At 38.4% G+C, this 20,196-nt stretch overlaps 1 protein-coding gene and 1 pseudogene across 1 annotated transcript; both read left to right on the forward strand.

Annotated features, from left to right (window-relative positions):
- Positions 1 to 378: 378 nt before the first annotated feature.
- LOC127935068 (sal-like protein 3) lies at positions 379 to 11,025 on the forward strand. Its single transcript, XM_052532658.1, has 4 exons — positions 379 to 853; positions 4,847 to 7,771; positions 8,956 to 9,299; positions 9,728 to 11,025. The coding sequence occupies exons 1-4, from the start codon at positions 772 to 774 to the stop codon at positions 10,121 to 10,123; spliced, it is 3,747 nt and encodes a 1,248-aa protein (XP_052388618.1). The 5' UTR covers positions 379 to 771; the 3' UTR covers positions 10,124 to 11,025.
- A 6,864-nt stretch (positions 11,026 to 17,889) lies between these two features.
- LOC127934974 (probable phospholipid-transporting ATPase IIB) overlaps positions 17,890 to 20,196 on the forward strand; it is a 30,237-nt pseudogene continuing 27,930 nt past the window's right edge.

Below are 20,196 nucleotides of genomic sequence, written 5' to 3' on the forward strand. Positions count from 1 at the left end.
ATGGTGACCTCCTCAGGCGAACGCGACTCTTCGGGAGTGTCTGTTTACCGTAGGCTAATAACTTGTAATTAAACTTTTGTGGCTATTGAAACATCTTAAAAACCGTCAACATTTTTGACTTCTTAGACTCCCCGAAGCCTCCAGATAACCAACTATTTTCCGAAGCAACTGCTTTTACAGTAGGTGACGTTAACTTAGATATTCGCCTCTCAGGACAAACTTTTCTTGTGTGGATATACAAATTAAACAAAACGTATTTTATGGACAGATATGCTTAAACTAGAATCAATAACGTTACACGTCGAAAGAACCTGTTTGAAAGTTGCTTGGATGTAGGCTAACTCATACTGTCAGTCATTTGAAAAGGCGTGTGGACTTGGTTTCCCTAACGTTAAGTGTTGTTTAACAAACTACGGATGGACTTTACGCCTTATGAAGTATCCCCAGAGCTGTAGACGCACTTGTTTGCGTCCAGTTTGTGGTCCTACATGAACAGAGAGCAAAAGTGGGACGAGTGAGGAAGTGAAACGGGCTAATTACTCAGTCCATCCCTCATTTCCATATCCAGAGAGAGTGTCTACTGGCGCGCGGCCAATCCGACATGCAGCGCAACGTAATACATGACCCTCTCTATCATTATAACGCCGACATGCGCAATCTGCACAACGGTAACAACATCTAATATCTCTTATTCGCTGACCCCGGGACTGTACGGGACTGCCTGCGTCCAATGCGTCTGCAGATCGGAGCACCGACGCGAAGTGCAGAGACATGTCCCGAAGAAAGCAAGCGAAACCTCAGCATCTCAGATCGGACGAAGAAGGAGCATTGTCGGACAAAAGTCCGGATAACGGTATGTGATTTGAAATACGAGTCTCTTATCTGGCTCTTTAGACACAAGTTTCTTTTGTCAGAAATTCGCGATGTTTTATGATTTGTTTCGAGTGGTGTTGAAAACACGCTGTAGGATGCATGGCATAGAATGGACACTTATAAATAGAAAGAACCTTTGAGTAAAAAAACAATAACTTGATTTAGTAAGCATAGCTTATGTAAGTTTATACCATGCTGTGTTCAGTTCAAGTAGACTAGATGGAACTCAAGACAAAGTTTTACATCCTTAAAAAATATAGGTTCTTCGATGGTTCTTACTTTAAATAGAGAGCCATTTTAACTGGTTCTTTGGAGATTTAAAAAACGGTTGAAGTAATGTTAGGTTTCCGTGTTTTTAAAGCAATTATGTCAAAAGAATCAGAGAATAAAGTTATCAAATTTGTTAGGTGTAAAAATCTTGGCTATTCGAACCTTTATTTTAAGAGTAGGCTACATTAAAGCACGAGTAAAGTGCGTTTATATATAATAGGCAACAACCTTTTGGAAATTTCGTGTCAAACGTTCATTAGTTATGTGTCATTTGACAAAAATGCCGAACACTTTTTTTTCTAAAAAATGCAGCAGTAATTTCTAGTGTCTTTAGTATTTTAGCAATATGCTAACAATTTATGTTAAAAGTAATTTAACATTTAAGGGAATATAGTGTTCTCAGCTATTTAATTTGCTTAATCAGGAACTGTACACGTATAAGCCATATATTTATTCAATTTTAGTGTTTAAAAAAAAAGAAAAAAAGAAGAAGAAAAAAAACAACAACAACAACAAAAGGATTTAGCTAACATGCTTTAAAATGAATTAATAAGGCTATAATCAGTAACGGTAGATTAGTGCTGTGCCTTTATTCGAGCTAAGACACCAAAATAAAAGATCTGCAAAACCTACAAAAATGTCCCATTGCAAGACCCAAACAAAACCATCAACATTCTTCTGTTTGCGTGAAAATAATTCTTTTTGTCATGATAATTAAGTTACTTACTTGTCTACATGAAAAGTCCTCACACTTGGTTTGGTGTCTAAGTTGTGTGTTCATTTAAATCGCGTTAAAGTATTTACTGCTACACAAGGATCGACCTTAAAGAAGAGAATCAGAGTATGGTTTGAAAACAGACGTTTATTGTTCTTCAGATCAGTTTTAATCAGATGAATCCATTAAAATCAGGCCTGATCTGTTCAAAGAGTAATTAAAAGATTTGAGTGAAAACCTGATGCAACAATATTGATGTAGAAATAGCCTAATCAATCATTTTAAATCGTGAACGTTTAAAGTCTAAACTGTGGGTTAGTTTTTTTATTTTATTATTATTCTAATTTTTTTATTTTTTTTATTTGTTAAAATTGTCTGCTTTAGTCAACAGGCCAGGCAAATAATTTATTTATTTTATTTTTAAACAAACCTAATTAAAAAAAAAAAAAACATCTGCTGAAGTATACTTGAAATTTAGTAAAATGGATGTGCAATATACAGCAATTTTACACAATGGGTACTTCAGTACATTTAAGAAAAAAATAAAAACTAAAGTAACTAAAGTAACACCATCTATAATTTATATCTGATAAAAGACTAATTGGCATAATGTTTCCTAATTGAATTAATGTTAAATTATGTTTATATTTTAAATAATAATAAAAATTAATAAATACTAATAATTTGACCTAACAGTTTTATCCACGTATGCAGCATAAGTACTTAGCTGATTGTTTTCTCTTATTTTTGTTGACATCAACGATATCATTTTCACTTTCATGTTTGCCCTTTTACATCTTTCAGTTTGCCTTCAAGTGTCATTCATCAGGCATCTACAGTGATGACTGCCTAATAGCGTTTTAGCTTTCTTCTTTTGGGGTCTGGGAAATTTATTCTAAGACTTACGTTGAAACCTTTGCCTGTCTCATGTTGAAATTATCCAGCTAGCTACCAAAACCACGGTTACCAGCTGAGCACCCTAAGAATCTCCCTATTTTTCATCTTTGTAGTGGTACATGCAGCAGGGCCTCACAGACTTTTCTTTCTGATTTAAGAACTTGATATATCTATCTCATGAACACATTTCACTGGGAACACCAAATGATTTTTTTTTTTGCGATTCCATTTGAACTAAATGCCAATATCTATACGGACTAATCTGTGAACATTTTAAGATTTGCAGCACATTCTTAAGTTAATAGGTTGCCTAACTAGATCAGTTTCCGTTAGCGCTCACCTTTCGTTGTTAATAGTTTTCAGACCACCCACACGGTTACTGGAATTAGACAAGCAAATTACCCACATTGTAACAACTCTGAGGAAGGCTCACAAAAATTGAGAAGAAACACAACAACACCTGACCATAAAATAATTTCAGATATTCTGTCATCCCCTCTTTACTAATTTATCTTTCTTACTGTCACTTTTTCTGAAATTTTTATCCAGCAATATTTTTATTTATAGATATATTCAGTGTTGCTACATCAAGACGATAAATGGGGTATTTAAGACAAATACACTGAATACACCCATATAATCATCTGTGGCATTCTCTATTACTATAAAATAATAAAAATATTAAAGGAAAAAGAAAAAAGCATAGAAAAGAAAAGAAAAAAATGCACACACACACACACACACATGTTTGTTTTTGTAAAAAGTGCATGTGGACATCCCATAGGTGTAATGGTTTTAATACTGTACAAACTGTATATTCTATGGGCCTACACCAACCCTACACCTAACCCAAACCCTCACAGGAAACTTTGTGCATTTTTACTTTCTCAAAAAACCTCATTCTGTATGATTTATAAGTGTTTTGAAAAATGTGTACATTGGTTATGTCCTCATAAGTCACCCTCTACTTGTAATACCTGTGTCATACCCATGTCAATATACAGAGATGTATCCTGATATGTCAAAAAAACAAGAGCACACACACACACTCACACACACACTTATACACAAATACAAACATATACAGGTAATATAGGATGTAATGCTTTACTCTATTTTTTTATTTCTGTTTGGACACATTGTCATTTCACCAAAAATGTTATGTGTAAATCTATTTGTGTGATTTTCCTCTGAAAAATTCTGACAAGTGCATAAATTACCCAAACCCAACCCCTTAGTGAGCAAATACAGTTTAAGTTGATGTAGCATTGGGCTTTTATATGTTTTCAAAATGCAAATATCAGAATCTTATCAAATACTGCTGTTTTATTTTATGACAAATAAAAAAATGTGTGGCTTTGATGATCATTACACTTCGATTTGAAATGATCATTTCTGAAGTTTGCATTCTTGTTTAGTATTGACATGCTTTATACTTCATGTTTATGTCATTGTATAATTTACATGAGAAAATGGCACTGACCAGATTTGTTTAACGATAACTACATTATAAAGGCTTTGACTTGTAGTGAAATGACAAAGATTGTTTTTTACTAGTGTTAATGATCAAATATGGCATGATTTAAAACAATTTGAAGTAAGTTGTGCTTTTAACACATTTAAAGCTGAAACCATTTTGTCAAGGTTGTACACCTTTAGCAAAAAGAGATAACTATTTCACTCAACAATGTTAAGTGGAGAGGAATTAGTTCTTCAAATTCATCAGGAAATAAGAGTGTTTGATAGCAATGGAGAGTTCAGATTAGTCAATCAAAGACTCAATTTGCCCCTTAACTGACAGTGCAGCTGTGAATTGTATAAAAACATTGGAAATCAATATCCCCTATAGAATTTCATTAAGCTCCCGTATATTCAATAGATAGGTCGCATAATTTGATGGATTGTGCAAGGAAAATTATCATCTGAGTCTTTGGAGCATGAGCACAAAGAGGCTGGCTTTCAGTAATTGGTAAAGTGGTACAATTGATTTAGTTTATCTATATTGTTCACTCCTCCAAGAATAGCTGTGAAAAATCTATCATCTCAGAAATTTCTATTCACACGCTTTCTCTCTGTGTCTTTATCTCCCAGTACTTCTGTTGAGGGGAGGCGTTGATGAGGACAGTGGCACGGAGAGCCGCAGCGGAGGTGAAGAGATGCACATGTGTGAGAGGTGCGGTGCTGAATTCTTCAAGTGGTCCGAAATGCTGGAACACCAGCAGAAATGCACGGAAACCCCCCCTGTGCTGATAGTAAAGAAGAATGAAGAGAAGGCCATTTCCCGCGGATCACCGACAGAGTCCCTTTTGAGCACCTACAGTGAAACAGCAGAAATGGAGGCTAGTGAGCTCAACTCAGAGCTGGCTGAGAAATTTGACGAGATGCATGAGGAAACTCAGATCGTCGACCTGAATGAACAAATGGATATAAGTTTGCCTGAGCATAAAACATCAAACCTCAGCCCTCTACCACTTGACAATGAAAACACTACCTCTTCCCCTGCACCATCAATAACCAATCACTTTGACATGCCAAGCACCAATGTGACCCTGGAGATTCTTCACAGCACCCGAGTGGCCGTTGCTCAGTTTTCCCAGAGCATTCAATGTGCGGGATCTGCAGGCAAGCTGAACTCAGCTGCTATACCCATAATTCTGGAGCAGTTGATGGCACTGCAACAGCAGCAGGTTCAGCAATTACAGCTCATTGAGCAGATCCGCAGCCAGGTCGCTGTAATGAATAGGCAGCCTACGCAAGCCGCCCTTAATCCTGCCTCAAAAAGCCTGCCCTCTGACTCGAACACTTACAATTTCCAGGGCATCGCTCCACCCCCTGTACTTCCATTATCTGGGGTCATGCCCTCTGCAGTGAATGGGCAGGCTTCTGTATCCCAGGCATCTATGCTAGCAAGGCCACCATTGCTGTCTTCCCAGCCAAGCAGTGGACAAATCAGCTCTAGAGCATTGGAGAATGCCACTGCTTCATTAACAAGTTCCAGTCCTCATCTCTTCAGCTGCAGCGGGGCATCCCCACTCTTGCCCACCTGTAGCAGATCGCACTCTAACGTTAGTAACTCTCAGTCCATAAGCACTCCTAGCCCACTATCAGCTTGCCAGAGTAGCATCCTTAGCCCTTCTGCCAACCTACCATTACTACCTCAAAGCCCTCCCAATGGAGTCATATTTCCCAATCCTCTGGCCAGTATTGCAGCCACTGCCAGTGCATTAGACCCACTTGCTGCTATGATGAAGTACCGTAAGAGCAAAATGCCCAGTGTTTCAATTTTTGACAGCAAGCCCAGTTCAGAGGACCCATTCTTTAAGCACAAGTGTAGGTTCTGCGCTAAAGTGTTCGGCAGTGACAGTGCTTTGCAGATCCACTTGCGCTCGCACACAGGTGAAAGGCCCTTCAAATGCAACATTTGTGGCAACCGTTTCTCTACAAAGGGAAACCTCAAAGTCCACTTCCAAAGGCACAAGGAGAAGTACCCTCATGTTCAGATGAACCCGTACCCAGTCCCAGAATATCTTGACAATATCCCTACCAGTTCTGGGATTCCCTATGGGATGTCTTTTCCTCCAGAGAAGGCAGGACCTACTTGGTTAGACAGCAAGCCTATTCTTCCAACAGTGCTGTCCTCGGTGGGTCTGCAGTTGCCACCCACAGTACCAGTTATTGGAAGCTTAAGTGATTCATTTACAAGCACACCCTCTGAAAGATCTCCACATAGGCTGTCTCCAGCCAGAGGTGAACTTGCATCGTCGTCGCCCAATCCCACTGGCACTGAGACAGATATGTCCACCATTGCGGCCTCCCCTAAATCAAACAGAGAAGGAGAGATCACACAGAGCTTCAATACAGAAGAAGTGCACCTGCCATCAAACAGTATGACTAGAAATGGCAACAACCCTAACAGCCTGCTTCAGCAGTCCATGTCTACAGAAAAACCTGTTAAGGTGAATGTAACTGAGTCCACTGATGCTCCTTCGGCTGATAATAAGTCATCCTCTCCTCCACTCATCTCAGATCAGTTTAAGGCCAAATTCCCATTTGGTGGTCTCCAAGACTCTATGCAAACATCTGAGACATCGAAACTCCAACAGCTTGTGGAAAACATAGACAAGAAGATGATGGAGCCCAATCAGTGTGTTATCTGCCACCGCGTGCTAAGTTGTCAGAGTGCACTGAAGATGCATTACCGTATCCATACAGGGGAGAGGCCATTTAAATGCAAGGTGTGTAGACGAGCATTCACCACAAAGGGTAATTTAAAGACACACATTGGTGTACACCGTGCAAAACCTCCTCTTCGGATTCAGCATTCATGTCCGATCTGTCAGAAAAAGTTCACGAATGCCGTTGTTCTCCAGCAGCACATACGTATGCACATGGTGGGGCAGATTCCAAACACTCCTCTGGCAGAAACCATCTATGAGAAAGATACAGATATGGAGAGCTTTGACAGCATGAGCACTTATGATGATGACTGTCTTGATAATATTTCATTTGAAGAAGAAGGGGATGTTGTGGAGAACAATGAAAACGCTCTCAGCTCTTTTTCAGACAGTCCACCACCTACCTCATCTCTTCCATCCAGTCTATCAGAAACTCAAAATGTAGGAGGCGACTCATCCCTCAATTTTAGCCAATCTAATGGAAAAAAGATGGTCAGGTGCGGACCTATGGATAATAATCTTCATGCTCTGGGCTCTAGCACCACTGGTGAGATGGAGAACCATAGCATGAGAAGTAGTTTGATGCCACCTTTGTCTAGCTTTATTCACATTTCACCCTATCCCAACAGTCAACCTGAGGGTCAACATGAGCATTCATTCTCTCTGAACCTCTCCTCTAAAGTCCCAGAGGCAACAGCCATAGTAAAATCTGAAGCAACAGATTGCCCTGCAGAAAATAAAGTCAACGAGATGACTGTTAATCAAACAGGAATCCAGCTTATAAACTCTACAGTCAAGAAAGAAAACAATTTCAACATGCACCTTTTCAGTAAGGAACACGGTAAGCTAAAACTGCTATATGATACCAGTAAAAACTGTTCACACACACACACACAAAAATGCTCATTGAACCCAATTAAGTTACTTGCAGTGCGCATGTTAACATATTAAATATAACATCATTTTTTTTTTATTATATGAAATGAATGTGATGAACAAGTAAGAAGGGACTAGTCTCAGTACTGCTGTTAGCAGTTATTCTCACTGAGCAAAGCAACACACATACACCGTAGTCATCTTGTAGCTCACAGCCTAAACACAAGCTCTACTCTTTACAGTAACAGTAACCACACAAAGACTGCAACATAACATAACATCTTCTTTAAAGGCACAATATAGAAGATTTTTTTTTAAATTAAAATATCCAAAAACCACTAGTGTTGTATGTTCTGCTGACTTGTGTTCTTACATTATCCCAAATGTTTTGGAGAATGTTTAAATCCAGAGGAATAAGCAATTTTAACTAGTGAAAAGGACCGTGTCCATAGTGTCATTGTGTCGCCTGCCAATGACGTCATAACCCCTTGATTTCCGGTTCCGGACTTTAATATTTCGTGCATTTGGTTTTAATCAAGCAGCAACCTTCTGCTCCCTCTCTTTAAACCGACACAGAAGTGACTAAAACTGCAATTCATCGACTGGCCGCCAGAGGCTGGCTCCAAAAGGGAGTCAATCCCATAGACTCCCCATGTTAAATTTCCCAACTTTACTGGTACAAAAATTTATTTTGGTCTTTATAGCTAATTGCCCTTCGTTGCAATTGTAAGGGATCAAATTTTTTTTGCCCATTTTCGATTATCTGGTAGTGATGCTTGGTGATGTGCTGCCAAGCATGCAGGGAATTCAAAGTCAACTGTCAGGTTATGTCAACAAAAATTATTAATGTAGTCTCAATACAAAATCCAGTTTACAAATATAAGTCATAAGGGGCAAAGTCGTGGCCTAATGGTTAGAGATTCGGACTCCTAACCCAAAGGTTGCAAGTTTGAGTCTCAGGCAGGTGGGAATTGTAGGAGGGGGAAGTGAATGTACAGCGCTCTCTCCCACCTTCATTACCACGACTTAGGTGCCCTTGGGCAAAACACCGAACCCTCAACTGCTCCCCGGGCACCAATTAATATTGTGGTATTTTTTTATTTAATTACACTGCCGATTTAATTAAAATATATATTTTTTTATTCTCAGAAAATGCTCAAAGGTCTGCTGAACGGGATGCTAAAAATGTGCCTACTGCGGTGAAACTGGAGATGAATGCTTGCAGTAGACCATACGTGCTCAAAGAGGGGCCTTTCCCTGCATTTGGCTTGCAGTCTCCCACCTCACGCTCGGAGGCGATTATACCGGGTGTCACCTCACTCACTGGACCACCCCCTCCAAGACGGACCCCTAAGCAACACAACTGCAGTGCATGTGGGAAGAACTTCTCTTCAGCCAGTGCCTTGCAGATCCACGAGCGCACACACACTGGCGAAAAACCCTTCGGCTGCTCTGTCTGCGGTCGAGCGTTCACTACCAAGGGTAATCTCAAGGTATGTGTGATCAATATTGTATTTTATTTAACAAATTAGTAACTTAATATATATGAGCTTTTAAAAGATTATTATTATTATTATTATTATTATTAAAAAAATTTTTTTCATAAAATGCTTACCATTGTTGAATGATGTTCTGTTCCCAATATGTAAAAAGCTGTTGTGCATGTGTAGACCTGGGCTGGAGCCAGTCCTTTGTCAGATTCAAGCCCAGTCATATTCCCCCTCTCTGCCTGTACTTTACTGTCAAATCTCCACCATCTCGTCAATCAAAAGAATAAATAAATAATATACGCATGGTGATTGTCGCAACATGGGTCATTTTTGTAACATCTCAATGCTACAGACACATATGCTGCAACACAGACACACATATTCCATAACTAGTGTAAAATTATTTTATTTTAATTTCTGTTTGTCTACAGGTGCACATGGGCACCCATATGTGGAATAACACTCCTGCCCGTAGAGGTAGACGTCTGTCTGTGGAAAACCCAATTGCCCTTCTAGGCAGTGATGCCCTGAAATTCAGTGAAGTGTTTCAAAAGGATTTAGCAGCACGGGCCATGAATGTGGACCAAAACTTCTGGAGCCGATACGCAGCAGCTATAACGAATGGCTTAGCAATGAGGAACAATGAAATATCCGTCATTCAGAGTGGAGGAGTCCCCCAGCTTCCTGCCATTACTTTGGCCACGGACAAGGCTAGCACTGGAAACAGCCCACCAATCACAGCCATGGAAAAAACAGGCTTAGAAAGGGGTGCTGGACAACACTTCTCCATGATGATTGATGACAAAAGAGACATTGGAATCAATTAATGTAAAGGTGACATATTCTTTCACCTTGCATAAGGAACATTGAAATTTTTCAAAATCAGAATGAACTTTTTAGAATGTGCCTGATACATGTGGAGGAAGAATCAGTTTATCTTATGCTATAATGGCACTTTTATTTTTATTTTTTATTATTGTTTGAAATTATGCCATGGTTAGTTTTTCAATTATGTTCACTGACTGAAACCTTACACTTGATTCAAGGGCATTGCTTTGAAATGAAATTATTATTTTATGTTATAAATATGAATTTTATTTTATTCTGTTTGTTTTTTTCCATCTGATTCTGCTGTCAAACATTGCTCTATTCACGGGAAAGGGAACATGTTTTTTTTTTTTTTTATATAATATAAACTTTTCATTCCCAAACATTGTGTTCTTAATATTGCTACAGCTGAAAGTATGTAACTTAAATCCCCAAGCAAAATATAAAGAAGACATTTTCGAGTTTTTGAAAAGAGATGTATTATTCTTTGACACCCCACTTCTTTGCTGCTATGCATTGAATGCAAACTGTTTATTTTCATGCAAATCAAGTACACCACCATGAAAGCTATTGTCATTTTAGCGGCTATCAGCAATGAAACGTTCCATATTAAACCAGTCTGTGTTATTATTTTATTAATGCTAATTATATGCTATTCTTTGCCTTATTTACCTTTACATGCAAAATTATTTAGTGGGCCAACTTGACTATGAACTTTAATATGACTGCTAATAAAGAACTTGCATTAAAAACACATTTACACTTTACAGTTTAAATGAAGCCCCTATGTTGCAGGACAATTCTATTTCACAATTTAGAGGTATGTTTCCTATCAAGAACAAAATAAATAAATGTTTCCAGAAACATTAACGTACAAGGGAAAATAAAAAAGTGAAAACAATATGCTTGTCTATGATGGTAACTTATGTATTATTTAAAGCGCCTCATGTCAGGTTATTTTAGTGTTTTTTTTTTTTTTTATTATTCTGTAGTGCTATTTTCCTTATATAATATATTGGTTAGTGTTGGGAAAAAAATATGAACAAGCGTTTCTTTTTTTTTCATATGATAATGATGAAGCAAGGGTAGGGGTTATTTGATGTGTCCTCTGCATGAAAAGGAGACACTATTTTTGTACTCAGATACATTATAACAAATAAAAAGTACACCAGGTTTGCTCTTCTGTCTGCCCGTCAGTATTTTTTACATGAAACAACTGATGTGGTATTACTGAACTGGACTTATTTCTAAGATGCAATATTGCTGCCACCCTTAATAAATAAATCAAAAAAAAAAAAAAAAAAAAAAAACTTAGTTTGTGTCACCTTACTTGTATATTGTAACTTTATGGAGAAAAGGCTTTACTCTTTATCGCTATCTCTTTCTCTCTAGGTATGTGTCTGTGTTGTAAAGTAAACGTGTGTTAGAGATTATTGTTACTGTGAAAAAAAATAACATAGGACAACATTGTTTCATTGCTGAATGTCAAATAAACCATCAACGATAGCCCATGAATAATAATAATAATAAAAATAAGTTTATCTGCATTTTTCCAGATTGCAGCAGGTATTTGCCTCACTCTAGGCCGGACGTGACGACATTAATACGTAGCCGAGCAAAGATGGCAGACAGCTTCCCTCTGAATCCTGTACGCAAGATAAACTGTGTGTTATAATGCTTGCTGGCAGACCTGCCAGGTATGTAAACAGTAGGATATTAATTTTAAACACTGTTCTTAAACACAAGACTCTTATCTGAGTTGTTGCAATAACGTATGTGTCGATATTGTATTTGTTTATGCCACGGTTCCGGGTTGAGTGCTAATGGCTAATGCTAGCAGCAGAGCGAGCTGTCAGTGTCAGATTACAGTTGATAGCACATGAGATGATACAAGACTCCCCGAGAGATGCCTCAGGTGATTAAGACGTTATATAAATCATGTGAGATGTTTGTCATTCCGGTTCCTACTCATGACACATCTTTGTACATTCATTGAAGCGTATTATGACACACTTATGAGATACTCTGGTTGTGGCTGCGAGTACATTTGTGGAGCATCTCAAGTAAAATCACATAGAATATGTCTATAAAACATTCCAGAAAATTCATTAAACATCACAAATCACCTAAAACACTATTCACGTGCGTCAGGTACATTCATAGAATATGTCCGAATTATGGTTATCAGTTAAGCATCTTTGTTTTATCTATGGCATATCTCGTACAGCATCTCATTCGCCTCAGGTAACATTATACGCGTCAAATGCCATGGTTTTCTCATGCTGAGCTTGACCAGATATCGCTGCAAACTGTTTCCCCACGTTTTACGTGAGGCAAAGATGTCAAAGATATTAATTTATTAACTAAAGTCCATCTGGTTTTCCTGAACTGCACAAGCAGCCTAATAGCAGACAGGATCTGTATTTATGGCATCCAGCTGTTTATCAAATGCAGACAGTCTTAAGGACCACTTGTGGCATTGCTGCTTTAGAGTATGGACCAAAGCCAAAGTGATTGCTTAATTAGATTTCATTGTTTGGGGTAATGCTATTGCACGTAATCACTGTGTGAATCGTTTTTTGTTTTATTGAGGAAGAAAGAGAAGAGCAGAATAACTGACCACAGTTAGGAGAGATTAATTGGACCACCAGCTATGTTTGGCTCGTACTTTGCTTATTCTGTTGTCCTTCTTGATATATATGGGTGGTTAAGGAGATTTGATGATGATACGAATGTCTTGCATTTGCCCTGCTCGACTGTATCATTTTATGATTACAACGGTCAGCTAACTTAGTTGCCTTTATTTTTTATTATTATTACACCCATTCTGCTTGACTGCTGTCTAGATTACTTTTAACCAAAAAGTATTTTCTAATGCACATCAAAGGCTAAAATCCACAGACACATGTCAGAGTGATATGTTTTTGTTGACATACCTAAATGATAACTTTCCTATTTTGGCAGGAACCAATTAGCCTTTGTAGAGATAATATTTGTAATTTCCCATTAGTTCGAAGCCTCTTATAATGGTGAATCTCATGAAACTTGTCAAGAACAAATTTTGCCCCAAACTCAAAAGAAATCATTGAGAAACTATTATGCATAGCCAGCCATGAGTAGGTTGATTGTTTGAGCATCTCGACTAACCTGACTTACTCATTTACCCTTAAGACTTTCATTCATTTTCAAAAATACGGTATTTTTTAAAGTAACGGTTATATATAAATTGAGCGTCTAAGTGTTCCAAGTCGCTTTATATGATGAATAGATTTATTTTAGGCTATTATTTACATAAAAACATTGATCAACACACATACATAGAGCACATTAAATATGGTAAAAGAAAAAAAAAAAGTTTGATTTTAGTTTAATGATGATCCGATTTATTTTATCATACAGTTCAGTTGTGCAGTAATCATCACTTCACAATGTGTGTGTTCGGTGTGTTGCGGAGGATCAAATAAGATTTACACTCTTTGAACTCTCAAATGTGTTTCTTCATGTTTGATTCTTTTAGAGGAAAATGGAGTGTTGCTTTTAAAATCCCTAGGACTAGAGTTTGTAGGTTGTTAATGTCCTCCATTGTAAGTGTATTACACTTCTTTAATAATTTAACAGACACAATATCATTACCTGAGGAGGCCTGTTCAGTCAGCACGGTTTGATGCTGATAGGTATTTTCATGCTTTTTTCAGCGTTCAACTGCAAAAGGCTGTCAGTGTTTACAGTGGTCACCGAGGCCTAATTGCATGAATTAAATCTATCCATGGACTGCTCCAGAGTGAAAAGGGAGTGTGCAGGTTTTGACACTAAGGCTAAAGTGGATCTGGTGCAGAAACGGTCAGGCTTTGTGTGGGTGGAAGTTGATATCCTCTCGGGACGTCGGCTGTTTCTGAGTGTCACAATAGCATTCTGCTGATCTGGGTTTGAGACTTGTCTCGATAAATGAGGAACACAGTATGAGAGAGGAACAGATCCCTCGACTTCTGCATTTTTTGTTCCACTCATTCATGTAGGCGCCTTAAAAAATGTACTTATTTCATTGCATAATGTCTTTTTTTAAATTTGCGAGGTAATAATGAAAGTAGGAATGCTGTTTTGGGAAACAAACAGTGTCTGTTTATTAAATTTGTGGCATGGCATCTTAATTCAAAACAGAATCTGTGCTCTTTATGTATCTTAGCAGTTATTTAGCTTTTTGTTCATTTCTATAAATGAAAAAGACTATGTAACTTTCATAATTCATAATAATTTTAATGACTCAACATGTTAGAGGGGTGACAACATCTTTTTTTGTCTTAGTGTTTCAGGTATCAGATTGAAGACGAATCCTCAAATGATGATGTCAGAGGAAGCTTTTGAAAATTATGAAAGTGACTATCAGACACTGCGTGAGTCAGAGGACTGGGTTGGTTCCTCTGTGGTGTATGGAAGGTCCTGTGCACCAGGTAACAGACCACATGAGAGCTTCTAAATTAGTCAGTTAGACTTAGTATTTTTCAATCTAACATGAACCACTTTTTTTTACTTGACTGTATGTCAAATAAATGCCAAATACTGTATAATGCATGGGCCAAAAACGTTTCTCTGATGCATACTCACACAGACCAACAATAAAAAAATAGCATGAGAACCTGTTCTTTATGAATGGACTCAGATTTAAAACTCAATTGCAAATAGTTTGGTTTTGACTATAAAGGCCTTTTCATATCAAGGGCGATAACTATTCCTATAACATTTTAATAAGCATTCTAATTCTTTGAGAAAAGGGCAGTCTATTCCTCCGATATAACCACATAGGAACGATATAGTTGAAATCACATTCAGAACGTTTTTTTTTTTCTAGTTGAAGAATAAAACATTGACATTAAGAATCAGACTTTAAAGGGGGGGTGAAATGCTCGTTTTCACTCAATATCCTGTTAATCTTGAGTACCTATAGAGTAGTACTGCATCCTTCATAACTCCAAAAAGTCTTTAGTTTTATTATATTCATAAGAGAAAGATAGTCTGTACCGATTTTTCCTGGAAAAACACGACCGCCTGGAGGCGTGACGGGTGGGCGGAGCTAAAGAATCACGAGCGCCAGTAGGCTTTTGCGTTGAGAGCATGTGGAAACTGGGAAATTACCGTGAGGGAAAAACCATCATCTAAAACAAACCATGGCTTACAGTCAGATTCAGACGTTTATTTATGATCCAGAATCAGATCCCGATGCTGAAACTGAACGAGAGCAGCAGCAGCAACGACTCGCTCCGAGCGGGGCTCGAACCCGGGTCTCGGGCATGGGAGGGGACGCACTTACAAGGAGGCAGAGATATTTTAAGCAGTTTTACTCACCGCCTGCGGTTCCAACACACGATCGTGACCCTTTTTCGTTGGGATTGCATCATCCTTAAGAAATAAACGATACGCAAATCCGTCGTCAAACTGGGCTTTGTTTGTAAAACAAGCATCTTCGAAATGCAGGGAACAAACAAAAACACTTGCACAACTCCGTTAATGCTCTGTAAAAATAAACTCCATCCACTGGTCCCTTAATGCTGTTTTTTTTTTTTTTGGTAATCTGTGCAGGGTTGTCTTGCCCTGGCAACCAAAATTACACTTCTTTTGTGACTTTTCGCGACGCTCTCGCTCTGATCAGTGAATCGCTCTGATCAGTGAAATGTCTGTGCTCTCTCAGTGCTCTGCTATACGGGAGCGCGCGCTCTTCCGGGAGAAGTGCCCTCAGGACCCATATAAGGAAATTCCGGTCCATTTAACGTCACACAGAGCCATACTCAAAAAAAAAACTTTCCGAAACTTGTGACAAACTGGAAGGAGTATTTTGGGAACAAAAATACTCCTTCAAACGTACAACTTAATTTTTGAAACTTTGTCCATGTTTAGCATGGGAATCCAACTCTTTAACAGTGTAAAAAACTCAGTATGCATGAAATAGCATTTCACCCCCCCCCCCCCCCCCCCCTTAAAGAGCTCAAGCTTTTAAAGCAGCAGACAACAAAACTGCAGTGCATGCTTATAATAAACATAATGATGCCATGCCTTAGTGTGGAGGCTAATATAAGTTCAGCCCAGAACTACATGGAAGGAGCTTGTTAATGATCATAAGGCAGTTGGGACCAGAGTCACCAAGCAAACCATTGGTAACACACTACGCCACAAAGGACTGAAATCCTACAGTGCCCGCAAGGTCCCCCTGTTCAAGAAGGCACATGTACAGTACCATTTAAAGTTTGCCAAAGAACATCTAAATGATTCAGAGAAGGCTTGGGAGAAAGTGCTGTGGTCAGATGAGACCACAAAATAAATACTGACTTTGACCACAAGAACACCATCCCTACAGTCAAGCACGGAGGTGAAAACATTATGCTTTACAGCTGTTTTTCTGCTAAGAGTAAGAACAACTTCACCGCATTGAGGGGCAAATGGATGGGGCCATGTACTGTAAAAGTGGATGAGAACTTGGATTAGAACCTCCTTCCCCTCACTGAAGATGGGTCATGGATTGGTCTTCCAGCATGGCAATGACCCAAAACATACTGCCAAGGCAGCAAAGAAGTGGCTCAAGAAGAAGCACATTAAGGTCATGGAGTGGCCTAGACAGTCTCCAGACCTCAATCCTAATAGAAAATCTGTGGATGGAGCTGGAACTTCGAGTTACCAAACAACAGCCAAGAAACCTTAAGCAATTAGAGAGGATCTGTAAAGAGGAGTGGATCAAAATCCCTACTGAGATGTGTCCAAACCTGCTGACCAACTACAATAAACGTCTTACCTCTCTGCTTGCCAACAAGGGTTTCTGTACCAAGTACTAAGTCACGTTTTGCTTGGGGATCAAATGCTTATTTCACTCACTGAAATGCAAATCAATTTTTAACCTTTATATAATGTGTTTTGGTTGGATGGTAGTCTCTATACATTAAAATAAATCTACCATAAAAATTACAGATCCTTGATTTCTTTCTTTTTCAGACTTAAAAAATCGGCAGGGGATCAAATAAATATTTTCCCCACTGTAGAAGCATTCAATATATCTTGGCCTTAACCTTTTGTTAATAAAATGTCATCATTGTCATGCAGCCTATCGTGTGTGTGTGTAGTGCTTGTGCCAGGTTAGCTCAGCTCCTTTCTAATGCACTGGTAACTGTGCATGAAATGCACACACAAGCACAGGTCGTGTTTTTTGGTTGAGGTGCTCTCTGCGCACCATCAGTCAGAAGGTCAAAGCACGCCAACCGAAAATTTGCGTATCCACCCAACGGTGTCAACAAACTCAATGTCTATTTGGACTTGCATTCCCACAATATCTCAATGCCTTTTGTGTTGCATCAATGACATGTGGCACAAGTGTGATTAAAAGACATTTTACTCATTTATTGTTATGAAAGTGTGTGTGCTTGACTCTTCTCCACTTATGTGCTACATAATCAGCAGCGCATCTCAATTGTAAGCTGTGTATTGATTTTTTTTTCTTCTCCTAATGAACAAATGGGATTTCACACAGCTGACCAGTTTGCTGCTTTCCAGTGGTTTTCTGTGTGCTTAGGCAAAGGATTATGAAATGAACAAATAATTCAAGCAGAATAACTCTTCTTATTCAAACGGTCCTTTTATTTGAACTACATTCATTTGAGCAAATAATCTCTCTTATGAATCAGGGTGCTGGCACTTACAGACACAAGACAGAAGGGGCCAACACAAATATTATTTTATTTTTTCAAGGTTTATGTAATTTAGTTCAGTGCCTGTCAAGCCAATCGCCATGACTGTGTACACTGCGCAGAGTACCGTCACACCGTTCAGTGGGGATGGCAACCGCTAGAATATAAAATGAATATGAAGGTCAGCAAAGTGTTTGGCGCTCTCTCTGACCTTCACAGCGAATCAGAGCTTTCAGTTTATTAGGGAGGGGTTTATTTGGCAGGGGGTTATAGAGGACGTCATCTACAGGTTTGATCTTCCCTGTAGGTATCTACATGGAATCTGCGACCTCAAATTATTTTTGTAGTGTTTGCCGTTTACAAAATTAATAACTCCCATAAGTGTAGTATTTTCAGTTGACATGAAAACAGAACGAACCCACTTTTCATAAGCTTCTTGGTCTTACTGTGCACAAATTCATAATTTGTCAATATTTCATATTACAGAAGCAAAATGAGTTTGTTGAGCTAAAATACACATTTAAATCCACCTCACACATTTTCCTTCACAAACACTCTATTTGAGGGTTTGAGAGCATCTGCAGTTTTCTGGCTCTCCCATTTCAGTCTTACTTAGTGGAAGTGCCCTGTCTGTCTGCTCAAAGTTCAAGTGAAACTAGACTGAGCTAGGCTGTCTTCGCTCACTGTAACATCACTTACATTAATGTTGCATTAACATAAGTTGTATTTCAAGTGGAATCAACTGGATACGCGTGACTGGTGATGAATTCTGCAAAAGGTCTCAAGTGTTCGTTTTCAAGAGCGTTTTAAGTGATTAACAGGGTGATAATTCAACAAAATCACTGGTTTTCAGTACATCCCTTAAATTAGGGGTAATGACCAGCCTTGATATTTGTTAATTATTCGGTCAGGGATCTTTTTAAATAAAGACCATTTACTGGAATCCAGGCCTAAACTGCGCCTGTAGCACTGTGTCCTCCTAGAAGTGAATTTGTCTAATCACCTCATGATCTTTTTCCTCCCGAGGTCTCTGTCACGCAGCTGTTGTGAATGTCTGGTTCACACATGTCGCTGGAAGAAGGAGCTGAATGCTCAGACATTATGCCTGGGACATCCCGAGAAATGTGAAGAGAAGTACCCCAAAAATGCCATCAAGAATCAGAAATGCAACATTGTAACTTTTGTGCCAGGGGTAAGGCAGTATAAACAATCTCTGCATGGTTTTTTTTTTGGGGGGGGGGGGGGGTCTGAGAGTGCTAAAATTAACCTCTTTACGAAAATAACAAGGAGTATATTTTATTTATTATTTGTGTAATATTTAATTAATGTTTATTTTGTGTATTTAAAATAGTTATTATTTTTGTTTTTTTAATTTACGTATTTTCTTTGTGCCTGCATTTATTTTGCAGCTCTTGCTAGGCTGTTTAAATTGAAATCTCTACCCATTGTACGCACAGCAGATTTGCTCAGTAATCAGGTTAATGTGTAACTAGCTGTGAAGTAAAGGGGTGTAACAGCAATCCAACGTATCTTTTTCCACTGAATGTGTAAGTGATCTACTGTATTATGACTGCTGGCGATGTCTTATTCAGTGGAACGCGCCTTCTGTAATGTTCCCTTGGCAAAGAATTTGCAGCTTGTATTATGAATTATGTATAAGCCACTCAGGTGTGCCTCCAAGAGCTGTGTTAGGATGTTACGTGTATTACCTTCAGTTACCTTCAATTTTTCAATTCAGTTTGTCATGGTTATTTTGTCAAATCTTAATCAAATATGTTGCATAATGATGATTTATTTTTGGTGCTTCTCTTTATTTTGGTGCCGGTTCTTTACCAGCAGTTTAAGGTCTTCCTCATCTTGTATTTTTTGGTAGTGGCTTGTTCTCAGTTTGTTCCATCATTAAAGATAGGATATTTGTACAGCTACTGGGTGCCACGGATGAGTACATCTAACCTCACAGAGATGGAAATTGAACACAAAAATGTAAATTTAATAGCTACTTTTTTTTTCTGTTCTTTTTTTTTGTCCAGGGCTTTGTGTTGGCTGTCAGTACGGTGAGGCAGTTGACGAAGTTCGGCGCTGTAGAAGAGATACAGAGATGAATTCCTAGCTGTACAGTAAACTCACCGTGAGAGGTGACCACACTGTAACACATCCTGATGATATTATACATGTTATGTCATATGACCAGAGCATAATTTTTTGAGCTCCTTCAAGATTTACTTCATTTGCAACCTATGAAGATTATGTAATAGTGAAATGATAATGAGTTTATTTGCCTTTTTTTGACTGATTTGTGCTGTTTACATTCTACGTAGGTAGGGAATTGATATAATAACATTTTCTCATCCAACATTTTAGACAGCTAAAATCATTTAGCAATTGTTATCATTGTAATCATTAGTTTA

This window comes from Carassius gibelio, chromosome A19 (assembly GCF_023724105.1).
Source record: "Carassius gibelio isolate Cgi1373 ecotype wild population from Czech Republic chromosome A19, carGib1.2-hapl.c, whole genome shotgun sequence".
NCBI lineage: Eukaryota > Metazoa > Chordata > Actinopteri > Cypriniformes > Cyprinidae > Carassius > Carassius gibelio.